Here is a 13,407-nt window from a genome sequence, read left to right as displayed (position 1 = left end):
TTCACAATTTTCATGATCCCGTTCTCGATCCGAGTTTTGCACCCGATGTCATCCAATTGCCCCAAGGACAAAAGATTTTTCGTCAGTCCTTTCACATGTCGTACCTCCTGTATGGTGCGAATGGTGCCATCAAACATTTTAATTTTGATAGTACCGACCCCAGCGATTTCCAAGGCATGATCATTTCCCATGAATACAGATCCTCCTGAGACTGGTTCATAATGATCAAACCATTCTCTCCGAGACGTCATGTGCCACGTCGCTCCTGAATCCATAATCCATGTGTCACAAAATTTGTGTCTGCCTTCTGCAACAGTTGCTGCTTCGCTGAATAATATTTCACCACTGCCTGAAGTACTGGCCACATTTCCTTGAGAACTTTTGTCAATACTCGTATACTTTTTCTTGAAGTGCCCTTTACCGCCACATTTGAAGCAGTAAATATTTTTCTTCTTACTTCTTGACTTTGATCTACCTCGTCTTTGGCCCCCACTGGAGTCACGGTCCATAAATCTTCCTCTTATCATCGGTAAAGCCTCTGCCTGCTTCGATGTTACCAACCTATCTTCCTTATTCTTGCGCCGGCTTTCTTCACCGAGAACCGCAGTGAAGACATCATCGAATCTTAGAAAACCCATTAGAATATTGTTGGTTATGTTGATGATAAGTTGATCATATGAATCTGGTAAACTTTGAAGTAGAAGCTCTGCACGTTCATTTTCCCTATTTTATGCCCCATGGAAGTGAGTTGGGCAAAAAGAGTATTTAGTGTGTTGATATGGTCGGTCATCGATGAGGATTCCGCCATCCGAAGAGTCTAAAGCCTTCTCTTTAGGAAAATCATGTTGTGTAGCGACTTGACCTCGTACATCTTTGTCAGAGTATCCCATATAACTTTTGCTGTTTTTATCTCAGAGATACTTGACAATACTTCGTCTGCTATAGCCAAGTGTAAATTGGCAACAACGTTGTCATTCATCTCATTCCACTTTCCATCATCTGTAATGTCCACCGGTCTATCTCCAATAGCCGCTAAGCAATTCTCCTTTCTTAAAACTGCTTGTATCTTTATTTTCCACAGCAAAAAATTGCTTCCGTTGAACTTTGCTATCTCGTACCTGCCCGCCATTATGTCTACAACAATTTTAGTAGACTGGACAAAATTCTCCTGCCTTAAATAAAAAATCTCAAAAAATCTTTTCTGATGTTAAAGATCAGTCTAGGCTGCAACCACAGAGCATACTCAGAATTTTAAGAAATTTTAAACCAAGGCTCTGATACCACTTGTTGGTCTCACGTGCGGAATATGAGATAATAAAACCCGAAAATAAAGAATAAACTGAACACCGAGATTTACGTGAAAAACCCCTAAAAATTATTAGGGTAAAAACCACGGGCAAGATGAAAAGAATTTCCACTATAATATTTTGTGGTGTACAACTCACTCACTGTGTTTCCGAAGAGAACACACTCTCTTAATACAGGAGAACAAAACACCTCACAAATATTATAGAACTAAGCACTCAAATGCTATTAGATGAGAGAAAATCGAAGAAGGGATAATTTCAGAATGAAAGAGGGAGCTCTGTTTATAGAGCCTCTTGACCGTGTGAAGACGCGTATAAAACGCGTCTTCTGTCTTCTCACGTAATTCCCGTGAAATTTCTTTGAAGCTTCCTCCAACCACGTTTTCAATTTTTTCAAAGTATAATTTTGATTATTCCACAAGACATGCATTTACCGACAACGAGGTGAGACAAGCTTAAGTCCTCATAAATTGTGTTCTGAGATAATTTTTGCAATTATCTAACAGCCTAGAGCCCCCACATTTGACCCTGTTTCTGAAAATTCTTTATATGATTATCATATATCACCACTTGGTGATATACAACTTCACTTTTTTAAAAGAGAGATTTTCAGACTCGTGTTCCTCATAATAATATTTTATGTTTGAAATCATAAATTACCAACAACAAAAAAAAAAGTATCGCTTCATTGATTATCATACTATTTGAATTTGACTCAACAAGTTCAAACTCGGGCGAATGGAAGTCTTGCAAATTGCTCGCAACCAGAGTAATTTTTGAAGTGCTCAAACTTGGATCTAGCTTATATTCGATAATTCATTAAACCAAAAAAACCTTTCACTTTCCATAAATCTAATTGTTAAGACTGTAAAGCTTGAGCTCTACTTGAGAGGGTTTCGAACCGAACAAGAGTCAAACTTAGATCAAACCGCTTATGAGCTAGTGACTCGTGAGCTGTTCACCTTGGTTCAATCTAGGCCAGAGTGGACAATGGTTAAATGATGAATTGGGACCAACTCTGCCCAAATATGACTGATGAGTGTAAACGAAATTATCGAACTGACAGTTCGAAAAATATTTTATTTATATTCAAATTTATCAAATTCCGAGCCGAATTCGAACAAAAAAAATTTAAAATTTACGAGCTTTTAATTGAGCTCGAGCTCAAATATACTTATTTGTATCCAAATTCCAGTTTTAAATTTTTAAGTATATTCGACTCGATTGAGTTTGTTTACACTTCCAGCTAATATGCTTTGACCATTCTTTTCTTGGATGGGTCCTGACCCACTCATTGAACTGCAGCCCACAAAAACATTTGTCCGGCCCGTAAATGAAATCGATGGGCTATCTTGAACTGTTTGGATGGAGTAATGTGCAACATGCCGAACGCTCCCTTAGCCTCGTCTGTGAAGATGGCGGCCACGGCTAATCTGATTCAAAAGATAAGAGGAAGCAGTGAAGCAGGTGGCGGTAAACGGAGGCTGAGATTGGTGGTACACTCTTCACATGGCCGCTGCTTCTCGCGCCATTGCGAACGCTTACCACTTGTCGATCTAATACTTAAAGTTCGAGATTCCAGGGTAACTTTCTTATAACTGTAATTTATACGGAGTTGATACGACCTTCACGTGTTTGTTGAGATGTTCGTGTGTGCCAGTGTCCGCTGTTATTCTTCGAGGCATGAATTGATGAATTTCTACTGTTTGGTGAAGTGCCGGGATCCACTAAAAACAATTTTCTAGCTTTAACCGGATTGTCCGGCCGGTCCCCTTTTCGTATATTGGAGCTGAAAGTACTGTTCTTTGAACTAGAATCTATATTTCTTATTTGGGAATGAATTAATTTGTTTAGATAGAATCATGCCTAAGCATAATGTAGCAGCTTATCTATAAAAGATGAGCCCGTTTGGTATCAAAAGTTTTTTGATTAAAAAAGTGTTTTTTTAATTTGGCTTTTAAAATTGTTTTTTTAAGTAAAAGTTGTGTTAATATTGTTTTTAGATGAATAGATAAAAAGCACTTTTTAAATTAATAAATTTATTTGGATATATATTTTATAACGGATTTCTAAACAAGTGTGATGTATAAATATAAATAATTAAATCCATACCAAAACAATAAAATATTGAAATCTTAAAAACCATAAAAACAATTGTTAATAACAATGGTTAATGTTTACATTCTACTTTAATTTATTTAAATAAAAAATAATAGTTCAATGTCGACCTTGTATTGGCAGTGAATTTCTTATGTCATCTCTCAATTCTTTCATTTCCGTAATATTTTTTTGTGTTGGCTCTTGCCATCTCGTACCTCTGTCATGGACATAAACATTTTCACCATCTTGCTCGATTTCTTGTAAATCATCAATATTTTCGAGTTGTTCAAGAATATCTCCAGCCGCATCGTATCGCCTAATGAAATTGTGTAAAGTAAAATATGCCACTATAATTTTAAATTGAGTATCTAGACAAAATGTTGGCATATTTTGTAATATCTTCCATCGTGCTTTGCACACTCCAAATGTTCTTTCAATAACCGTCCTTAAATTAGAATGATGATAATTAAATACTTCATTTTTTGATCTGAACTTTGGAGCCAATCGAAATTGAGGTAAATGATATCTAGTATCTTTATACGGTCTCATAAAGCCTTTGAAAGTAGGATAACCTGCATCAACTAAATAATATTTACCTGCAAAAAATAAGAGTTAAAGTGTAAATATTTATCTAACAAATATTTAAAAAAACATATAAGATATATTAATATCAAACCTTCAGGTGAGAGTGGGAAATGCAATCTCTCTCTGCGCATAGCCTCTTTAAAAATTTTAGAATCATGAGCAGAACTTTCCCAACCAGCCCATACAAAAGTAAAGCACATGTCGAAGTCGCATACATCCATAACATTTGTTGAAGTATACCCTTTTCTTCTAATGAAATCTATTTGCTTGCTAGGCGGAACACGAATGCATATATGTGTGCCATCAATAGCCCCTATACAATCTTTAAAATAAGGCCAATATCTTTTGTCATTCTTAATATATTGAGGGACATCTGTAAAATTAAGATCGATAGGTTTGATGATATCTCTCGACAACTTCCATATGGACTCTAAAACGCTGTGAAACTGTCTTGAAACAGTTTCCCCTGAGTGTTGAAAACGCTCTTGAACATTTCTAACTGAAGCAGGTTGACCCATCATGTACAAAAATAATCCCAACTTTTCATAGATATCAACTCCTTTTGTTGGCTGTAAGCTATATTTTTGGAGTAGATCGTCACATAGTTTATAAAAAAACATGTTTCCTCATTCTAAACATTTCAAAGCATCGTGTCTCATTACCATTCAATATCTCTGCCACCCATTGAGATCCTGATAACCACGATGTCCTACATTTTTCTTTAACAATATATTTCAAAACAGAATTCGTAACACCACACAAGGATAACAAAACCATTCTTTTCTTAGAGACATGTGTATTTGTAATAGAATCAACGGAAATGTCGGAATCACTTGATGCATCAGAGTTATCTGATATAGTGGAGCCTGAACTCGCAGACATCATGTGAAAATATATGAATAAAGATAAATATATACAAAAAACAATAAACATTGAAAGCTTTAGATTATTGCATTAAAAATTTAAACATACTACTTAGTAAAGTTGACTCATCAATCAATAAAAGAAAAAAACAAGTGCATTATTCAACTATTTTTCCTAAAAACATAACTCATGTTAATAACGCTTCAAATCATCTTTAGTGAATGTCTTTGCCCAACCAAGCTGGAGTTCCGAGTCCTTCAATCCGATAAATGTTTGCCTATTATGCTTTTTACCCAAAACTCTAGTAACTATGGAGAATTGCTCACTGCCAACCACCATACCAGGCAAACTACGAAGAACCGCCAGACAATTTTCAATGCTACATGGATCATCTTTTGGTGTTTCGTGTATAGACTTTTGAGTCTCAAATTCTTGAAGGACACGATCAAGTTGATCGGCTAACCTAGTGGCAATGAGACCTCTTTTTTCCCCACTCTCACTTCTTTTTCTCTTCCTTTGCTGCATAGAGCTGTCAGCTCCCATTGTTGAGTTTTCCATAAATTCCTGGCTTTCAACATTAATATAAACATCACTTTGAAACTCTCCATCTAACTGAACATCCCAATCATTTGTATCATCGTTGAAATTATTATGAATTGGTTGATCCTCAGATGGTGCTATTGCAGCATAGCCAATTGCTATGGAACCTTTAAATATCTTTTCCAATAAATCTAAATTCTTGGGTCCCCTCAATCTAAACTTTGCATACTCGGGATTTTCCTGTAATTTGCAACGTAACAAAAAATAAATAAAAATAATTGATTAAAAATTTAAAATGTAGTATATAAATTATGTACCTTAATCTTATCCTCCCACCAACTATTATCAGCTTGCACGGTCATCTTGTTATGATCCCAACCAAGGCAAGTCTCATTATTTCCAATAAGTTGTGCCCACAGTGCAAAATATTTTCTCATAGAATCCCATTTATTTTTTAATGGTTTTTGATTCAAAGCAAGTCCCGTTCTCTCATGAAATTTTGAAACTAAATTTGTGTACCCCGTTTTGTTTAAATGTTTGGTAGGCTTATTGCCGGATTCAATTTCTTCCTCACAAATTTTTAAAAATATTTCGGTATTTTGATCAGTCCAATCCGCCTTATTATTCCCATCAGCAACAAATCCAGGTTCAACAGTCTCAATCGTATATCTAGGTAATTGACTTGGATTTGATAATCCTCGTTTAGGAGCTAACTTCGAATACATTCTATATTCAAAAAATAAAACATAAAAAAACAATAGATTATCTAATTCACAATATCATAAATGAAAAAGTAATACAAACAAGGATTAAATAATATTATGGTATATAACATATTTTAATTAATATAATATTATATATTTAATGCACAAGAATTGATGAATATTATATACGTAGTTGCAAAAAAATGGAATAAGCAAATACTTTCCCCTCCCTGACTTCCTGGATTTATCGGATCATTGACCGAATTGTAACATAATTATCTAATTCACAATACGTAATACAGACGTAAATGAATAGGGAATGTAGATTCTGCAGCAAAAAGAAAGCAGAAAAAAATGAACGAACAAAAACCTCGACAGAAAAAAAAATGGTACCTTGTAGAAGAATGGAGAAAAGATTGAGAGGAGGCTACTGGTGGATGTTGTTTTTTAGGTTATTAAAAAAGCTAATTGAAAAAGCTCTAAAATAGGGTTTTTAAAAAAGCTCTAATTTCAACTTAAATAAGTGCTTTTTTAGAAGACCACCCAAACAAGTTAAAAATTTAAAAAGCACTTTTTTTTAAAAAAAAAAAAACTACCAAACGTGCTCTAAATGTTTGTAGGAGAAACAAATAATGATGTGGAGTAGAGAAATAACTTGCCCGATATTTGCTTCATTTTTAGATTCCGTTGTCATCAGAATACGGGCAATTGAGGAAATTAACTCGGTCCGCGAGGCACTGTACACGATCTCTTCCCATTATCTTCTCCTTCTCCTCCGCTGTGTTACTCGTTCAAATTTTCTATGAATAACTTGCAGGTTTCTTATGTTATTTTGTGTTGGGCTTCATTGGCTAATTTTATCCTACTGGGATGGGCTAAATCTATTGTACCAAATTTATTTTTGGTACAAACACCCACCAAGCACTCACCATGTTCCAAGACACTTTCTTGATAACAACTTTGGGATGTCAAAAAGTTGCAACACCACTTTCTCTTACATTTCCAAATTTAACCGTTTTGATTATTTTTCACCCAGGACTTCATTGTCAACAACGTAAGACGGATCCCTTTTGAGGCCATTTCATCTTTTACGGGTGACGTGGAAAATAGTAATGATATGGCTCGACTTATGGAAGAAGAGTTTGATCAATCTTCTCCTGAAGGTTTTCCATCTTCCTTTAGAATCAGAAGAAGAAACTAATTGTAAGAGGGTAGCCACCAAATTACTAAATCTGTTTCATACAGGACGACTTTGCCATTATACTTTAGACCCTATTCCTAGTAAATCTCAATCCATTTCCTTTTCATATACTAAATTACATATAGCTCCACTCGAATGTTTTGATTTGGTTTTAAAAGTTTATCACCCAGTCGACTGATCTGGATGATAGATTCCTTTCGATCCACAGAGTTCAGAGGTAGATGATCACCAAAGCAACAATTGTAGGAGCAACCCTGTTCCCCTACTGCTTCGAAGGCGGCTTGAATGGTGCGGTGCACCCTGGGATGGGGGAGTGTCCCGGGATGCCAACAGGTCAGGTCTCGAAGCCAATGTTAGCCCTGCCCTGAAAAGTATATCATAGCCTGGTTAATAATGAAGCTTAAAGGACCAACTTTAACCATAGCGACGTTGAAGCCAAATTTACTGGTTTCATATTTCGGTTGACATCCCTGACTCCTGGCTTGGCTGTTATCGAATAATATACACACACACACACAAATTTACTAAAATATATTTTTATAGTATTTTTTATTAAATGAAAATAGAGTATTTTTATGATTTTAAATAATTGTTTTTTGATATTTTAAAAAATTAACCATGACATCAAAATTAATTATTTAAGTGGCTTGAACTTAATGAGATAGTGTAGATAACATAGATACATGAAAAATATTTCTGACCAGGGGAACAATGGCCATTGTTTAGTCGGTAGAAAAATCAAATATGAACACTGAGGCAAATCAAACTGGACTTGAGTGAGAATTGTGTCACTTCAGAATTTGTCAACAAGTTTGTTTTGATAAGTGGTAATGAGTGTCCATACAAGATTTGAATTTTAATCACAACTTGTAAATTTTAATCGCAACTTGTAACAAATTCATCATCTACTAAAAAAAAAAATCAATTATATTTATTAGTAAAACTAAAACCATAATAAGATATGCATCGTGCACAAAATTTGCAGTTGAAAAGACTGATAATTGTATCAATAAAATACCCAAACTTTATTTAAAAAATTTCGAATATTGTTAGAGATAAAACCAATATATCGTTACAGCGATATTTACAACCATTATATCACGAGATTTTACTGTTATATCGCGAGATTTTGCATTCAATATATAGTGAGATTTTGACAAATTGAATTTTTACATTGAATTCTTTGTGTTGTACAAATTGATGTACAAATATGGATGTACATGTAGCATAACTAAAAAAATTTCACTAGTACAAAAATTTCTCATGGTTTCTGACTTTCTGTAGCGAAGCCAATATACATTTTTTTTCCTCGAAAATGAACCGAGACAGACTTTTTTTACCCGAAGTTGACCAAACAAACCAATAATAAACATTCAATATGTGGAATTATTCGGTTTTAAAATAAGAAACTGGCCAACAACTTGAACCAGTTATTCTTGCATATCACATTGCCTCAAGAAGTAAACTTTTTTTGGGTACACAAATTTATCAACAGTGAAACCAGAAATGAAAATTTTCAAAATCAAATATAATGTATACAGTGAAATTGTTTTCTAAAAAATTACCACTCTCGATCAACTTTTTCTAACCTCCTCGCTTAATAGTTAATACCCATACGCAAGCAGACACACACATACACATATAGGTAGGTTACTTATTACTACAAGTTGTAATAAAAGAGTCTTACCATAATAATGCTCAAGTTGCCAATTTAGTGCTGGCAAAATTGGTATGACTTTTTCCATTTCTTGCATAGTGTACTTCACTAATTAAGTCAAACAAGATTAAAATTTGAATTAAATACTGAGCAATTCTATCAAAATTTATTAATTTAAAATAAAATTTTCAGTAATTTAATTCAAATAAGATGAAACCATTTTTTCCCAATCCTCATTTAATTTTTATCTCCTAAAAAATATGAAAATAATTATTCTTCTCCTATCTTAATCATGCTGAATTAATTTAATCGTAAAGTTTATAATATGAAGAGACGGTACAAAAACGATTAAATAAATGTACAACATGGAGAGGATGTCTTGACGATGACTCATGGAAATGGTCAAACCTTTAAATTTAACAGTATTAAAACTGCGGCCGGCTGGCTCCGCCGGAGTTTCCGGCGGCGGCGCATGCGCCCTCCATCGGAAGCTGACCATTTTGCATATCATTGAAAGGTAAATTCAAGAAAGGAAGCCCAAGTGATGGATCATGAAATTGGTGGCCACCAACTACTCCACCGCCATCCGACTGTCGAAGCCCCTCGTCCTCCTCCTCGTCCAGCGGCAGCCTTTCATACGCCACATTGGTAAACGAGGCTGCGATTATAATAACTGGGCCCGAGGCAATCAACGCACCGACAACATTCCCTCCCACCACTTGCCCTTGTCCAACGGCCAAGTATATGGTTAAACTGGTGGCTCCCGGAGGCGCGGGCGGTGGAAGGAACGAACCCGACAGCGACAATATCTCGAACCGGCCATTCAGCGTCACTACCGACCCCCCCGAAGTCGGCTGCCGCAAGCTCACGTTAATAACGGTTCCTGTACCGCTTAATACACAAATCCCCTTCCGCCTCTTCCTGGCGTAATCCGCCACCGCCGTAAACACGTCGGTACCGCTGACCACCTCCAAGATATGTGACCTAAGCGTGTTCGCGCTTTCTCGAGTCACGATCACCGGAGGCTTAGGCTTGTTCTTGGAGCCTGGTGGACGGCCTCTCGGCCTCCGTGCTGCCGCATCTCCGGAAACCGGATAAGAGTTATCTATATTATCGTTGGAAAAGTAGTTGCGGTTGGGTTCATCGTCGGAATCCGTCTGCGGTTGGAGATGGAGCTGAGAAACAAAGTGAGACGCTGAACTCAAGTCCAAACCAGCCATTTACACTTAAAAGGTCGAGCAGGAAACCACAAAATGATTAAAGAAAAGTAAAATATATTCAAATAAAGTATGATAAATTGAGCAAAATATAATACCACACAATGAACTATATTATGATTTTTTTAATGAGCAAATTCAGAAATTAAAGCACAAGAATTGGAAGCCAAGGAGTTAATAAAAAATAACAGGAAACAAGTTGAGAGAAAGGAAAGGTTGAGGAAAGCGTATGTAGAGAGAGGGGAAAGGGAACGAGACCATCATACGTCCATTTATATAAATTTGATTTATTTTTTGTATCCTTACATGACTCTTAAATTTTTATTCAACGTGACATATTGTCATTATATGCATCATTATCGTGAATACTTATCTATTAATTACATATATAATTAATTACACCTTTATTATTATGCAAAATTAAACTTATGGCTTTAAAACAAATAATACAATATAAATATCAAGTTGGTTATTTAAATTAATGTCCTTATCCCATGGAAAACTAAATTATATAANGCCCGACGCCGTAGAAGATGGATCCAAAGTGTAGATAAGAACCGAGTCCCATTTTGGCTGGAATAAGACTCCTACTTTGGCTCTATATGAGAAAATGCAAGACTAATTATCAAATTTCGATTAAAAAAAAATTAAAGGAAAACTGAATATATTCATTAGATAAATCGATAGAAGCCATCTCCATCAATCAGGATGGATACAAATAATCAACTCAACACAAAACTGAAGGGTGAGTTGGGAATGTGTTACATTGTTTGCACTTCTACACATAAAATTAATATTTATAAATTTTGTTATCAGAAATCGAACTCATATGATTGACTGAGAAGCATTTGTTTTTTCTGATGTCGTAGCATGAGATAATAAGGGAGGAGGAGGGGGAGGGGGCAGGCAGACGGCGGATGGGGTCTTCTTTGTCTAATTGGAGTATATATTTATACTTGTTTAAATAAATTAACACACGCCTTTTTATAATGTAGCACCTACCCATTGGTGGTAAATTCTTTTTTTTTATTTAAAATTTTCCTAAGATACTCATTCTTTCCGTATTTTTTATTTTTTATTTATTAAGTGTTGCGTTCTTAAATTTTACGAAAACAATACAATATTACATATTAATATATCGAGAAAAGTGTAAATATATTTATATTTTTGTGATTTTAATAATTTTGCAACTTTATTTATTTTTATCATGTAGTGTTTATGTAATGTCAATGTGGTATTGAGGCAAACAAAATCATATCACCGCTCCAGCGGAAAATTTTCTAAATTTGTAAAAAAAATTGAAAGATACAAGATATAAATTTTAAATTTGATAATATAGATGATTAATATCGTAAATATCATGATTATGTATATTTTCTCTATTATCAACTAAAGAGATATAAATATTAAAGCTGATTGAACGATGCGATAAAAAATATCATAAATCAAATTCGTACAATGTTGGCAAATATAAGCTCAATAACTTCTATTTTTTCCTTCGCATAATCGAGTGGTAAGAGTCGCATGTGAGGTGACATACGATTTTTATTTATTTATTTTGATACACATAACACATACTATTTTTATTTCAGTATGCTTAACAACCCATAACGCGTTCAAGACTTCAAGGGTTGTCTTAATAAAATCTGTTCAAATAGTTTTCCAGGTGATGCATATTCTGTTACTTGTAGAAAACTAAAATTATTATATCGTCGACGTGACGATGCATATATTAATGTTGAAATGTTAACTTTTTTATTTAAAGCAATATATAAAAAAAATTTAAAAAAAGCAAGTTATCATTTTTCAAGAGTACTTTTGTATTGATTTTTTGTAGTAATTTTTCATATCTTGATAAATATATAATTTTTAATCTATTATTAAATAAATTTGTTGGGAGTTTTTTGTATAGGGTGCACAAAATTGGATGTTAGGAGTGATGTCGGCTGTATAATAGAAGTCAAAGAGAGCGCCGGTGTTCGTGGCACCCGTCTCTTTCGCTGTAATTGGTCAGCTTGGAGAGGTCCCGCCTCATTACTCAATATCGAAATAATTATACCCAAATCATAAATAATATTTATTATTTAGGTTTATATTTTTTTTGTCTTTAGTCATATTACATTATATAATTAAATATAAACATCAATGATTCTCACCCCCCCACATTACTTAACGTAAAATATGAATTTTTAAAATGTAAATTTAATTATTATTATTTTACTGATTTTGTGTTTGAGTTCTGACTATGTTGTGTTATTTTTATAATTAAATTCTTTTCGAAAAATAGTTATAATGGGAAAAGTATTTATGAATGGAATATTGATGGAGTTAGTGATAAACAAATTTATAATACTGCTCACAGAATGCTTATGTACAGTACTGTGTGTAAAACTTCAGGTAATACTAATAAAAATATTGCTAGAATGATTATAGCATGATTTACTGGCCAACTTAAAGGTTGGTGGGATAATTATTTAAATCAATTTCAGAAAAATGATATTTTTAATTCAATAAAAATTGAAGATAATATTCAAGTAGAAAATATTGTTTATTCATTAATAACGACAATGATTGAACATTTTACTGGTAGATTCACTGATAATAGTGAACAAATTCGTACTTTATTAAGTAATCTAAAATGTAAAACACTTACTGATTTTAGATGGTATAAAGATACTTTTTTATCTCGAATTTATGAGATACCATACTGTAATAATAGTCTTTGGAAAGCCAAATTTATAGATGGTTTACCCTTTCTCTTTGCAGAAAGAATTAGAAAAGTCTTAAGAAAGAATGATATAAATATTTCCTATGATAGTTATACTTATGGCAAATTAATAAGTATTTGTATCCAAGAGGGTTTAGCTCTCTGTAATGAATTAAAATTAAATAATCAAATTAAAAGACAGAATTTAATTGAGAGAAAACAACTATGTAAATTTTGTGATCAATTTGGTATGGATCTACCTAATAAAGGTAAAAAAAATAATAGATAAAGAAGAAAAACCTTTTAGGAAGAAAAGACATTTGTCTGATAGACAAAAAGATAGAAAGAAGAAAAGAAAAGAAAGCCGTGAATTACGGAAAGCTGAAAATTATAAAGCTAAAAATAAAATAATTATTTGTAGAAAATGTAAAAAGCCAGGACATTATGCTAATCAATGTTGGGCTAAAAACAAAATTAATAATGGATTCTAATCAGAATTCAGATAGTGAATCTGATAATAGTTTA

At 33.7% G+C, this 13,407-nt stretch overlaps 1 protein-coding gene across 1 annotated transcript; it reads right to left on the bottom strand.

Annotated features, from left to right (window-relative positions):
- Positions 1-9,221: 9,221 nt before the first annotated feature.
- LOC140960173 (AT-hook motif nuclear-localized protein 21-like) lies at positions 9,222-10,430 on the bottom strand. The gene has a single exon (XM_073418333.1). It carries the CDS (start codon positions 10,176-10,178, stop codon positions 9,384-9,386), a length of 795 nt encoding a protein of 264 aa, XP_073274434.1. The 5' UTR covers positions 10,179-10,430; the 3' UTR covers positions 9,222-9,383.
- Positions 10,431-13,407: the final 2,977 nt, after the last annotated feature.

The sequence above is a fragment of the Primulina huaijiensis genome, chromosome 2, assembly GCF_012295235.1.
Source record: "Primulina huaijiensis isolate GDHJ02 chromosome 2, ASM1229523v2, whole genome shotgun sequence".
Taxonomy (NCBI): Eukaryota; Viridiplantae; Streptophyta; class Magnoliopsida; order Lamiales; family Gesneriaceae; genus Primulina; species Primulina huaijiensis.
This window is presented reverse-complemented; position numbering and strand designations above follow the sequence as displayed.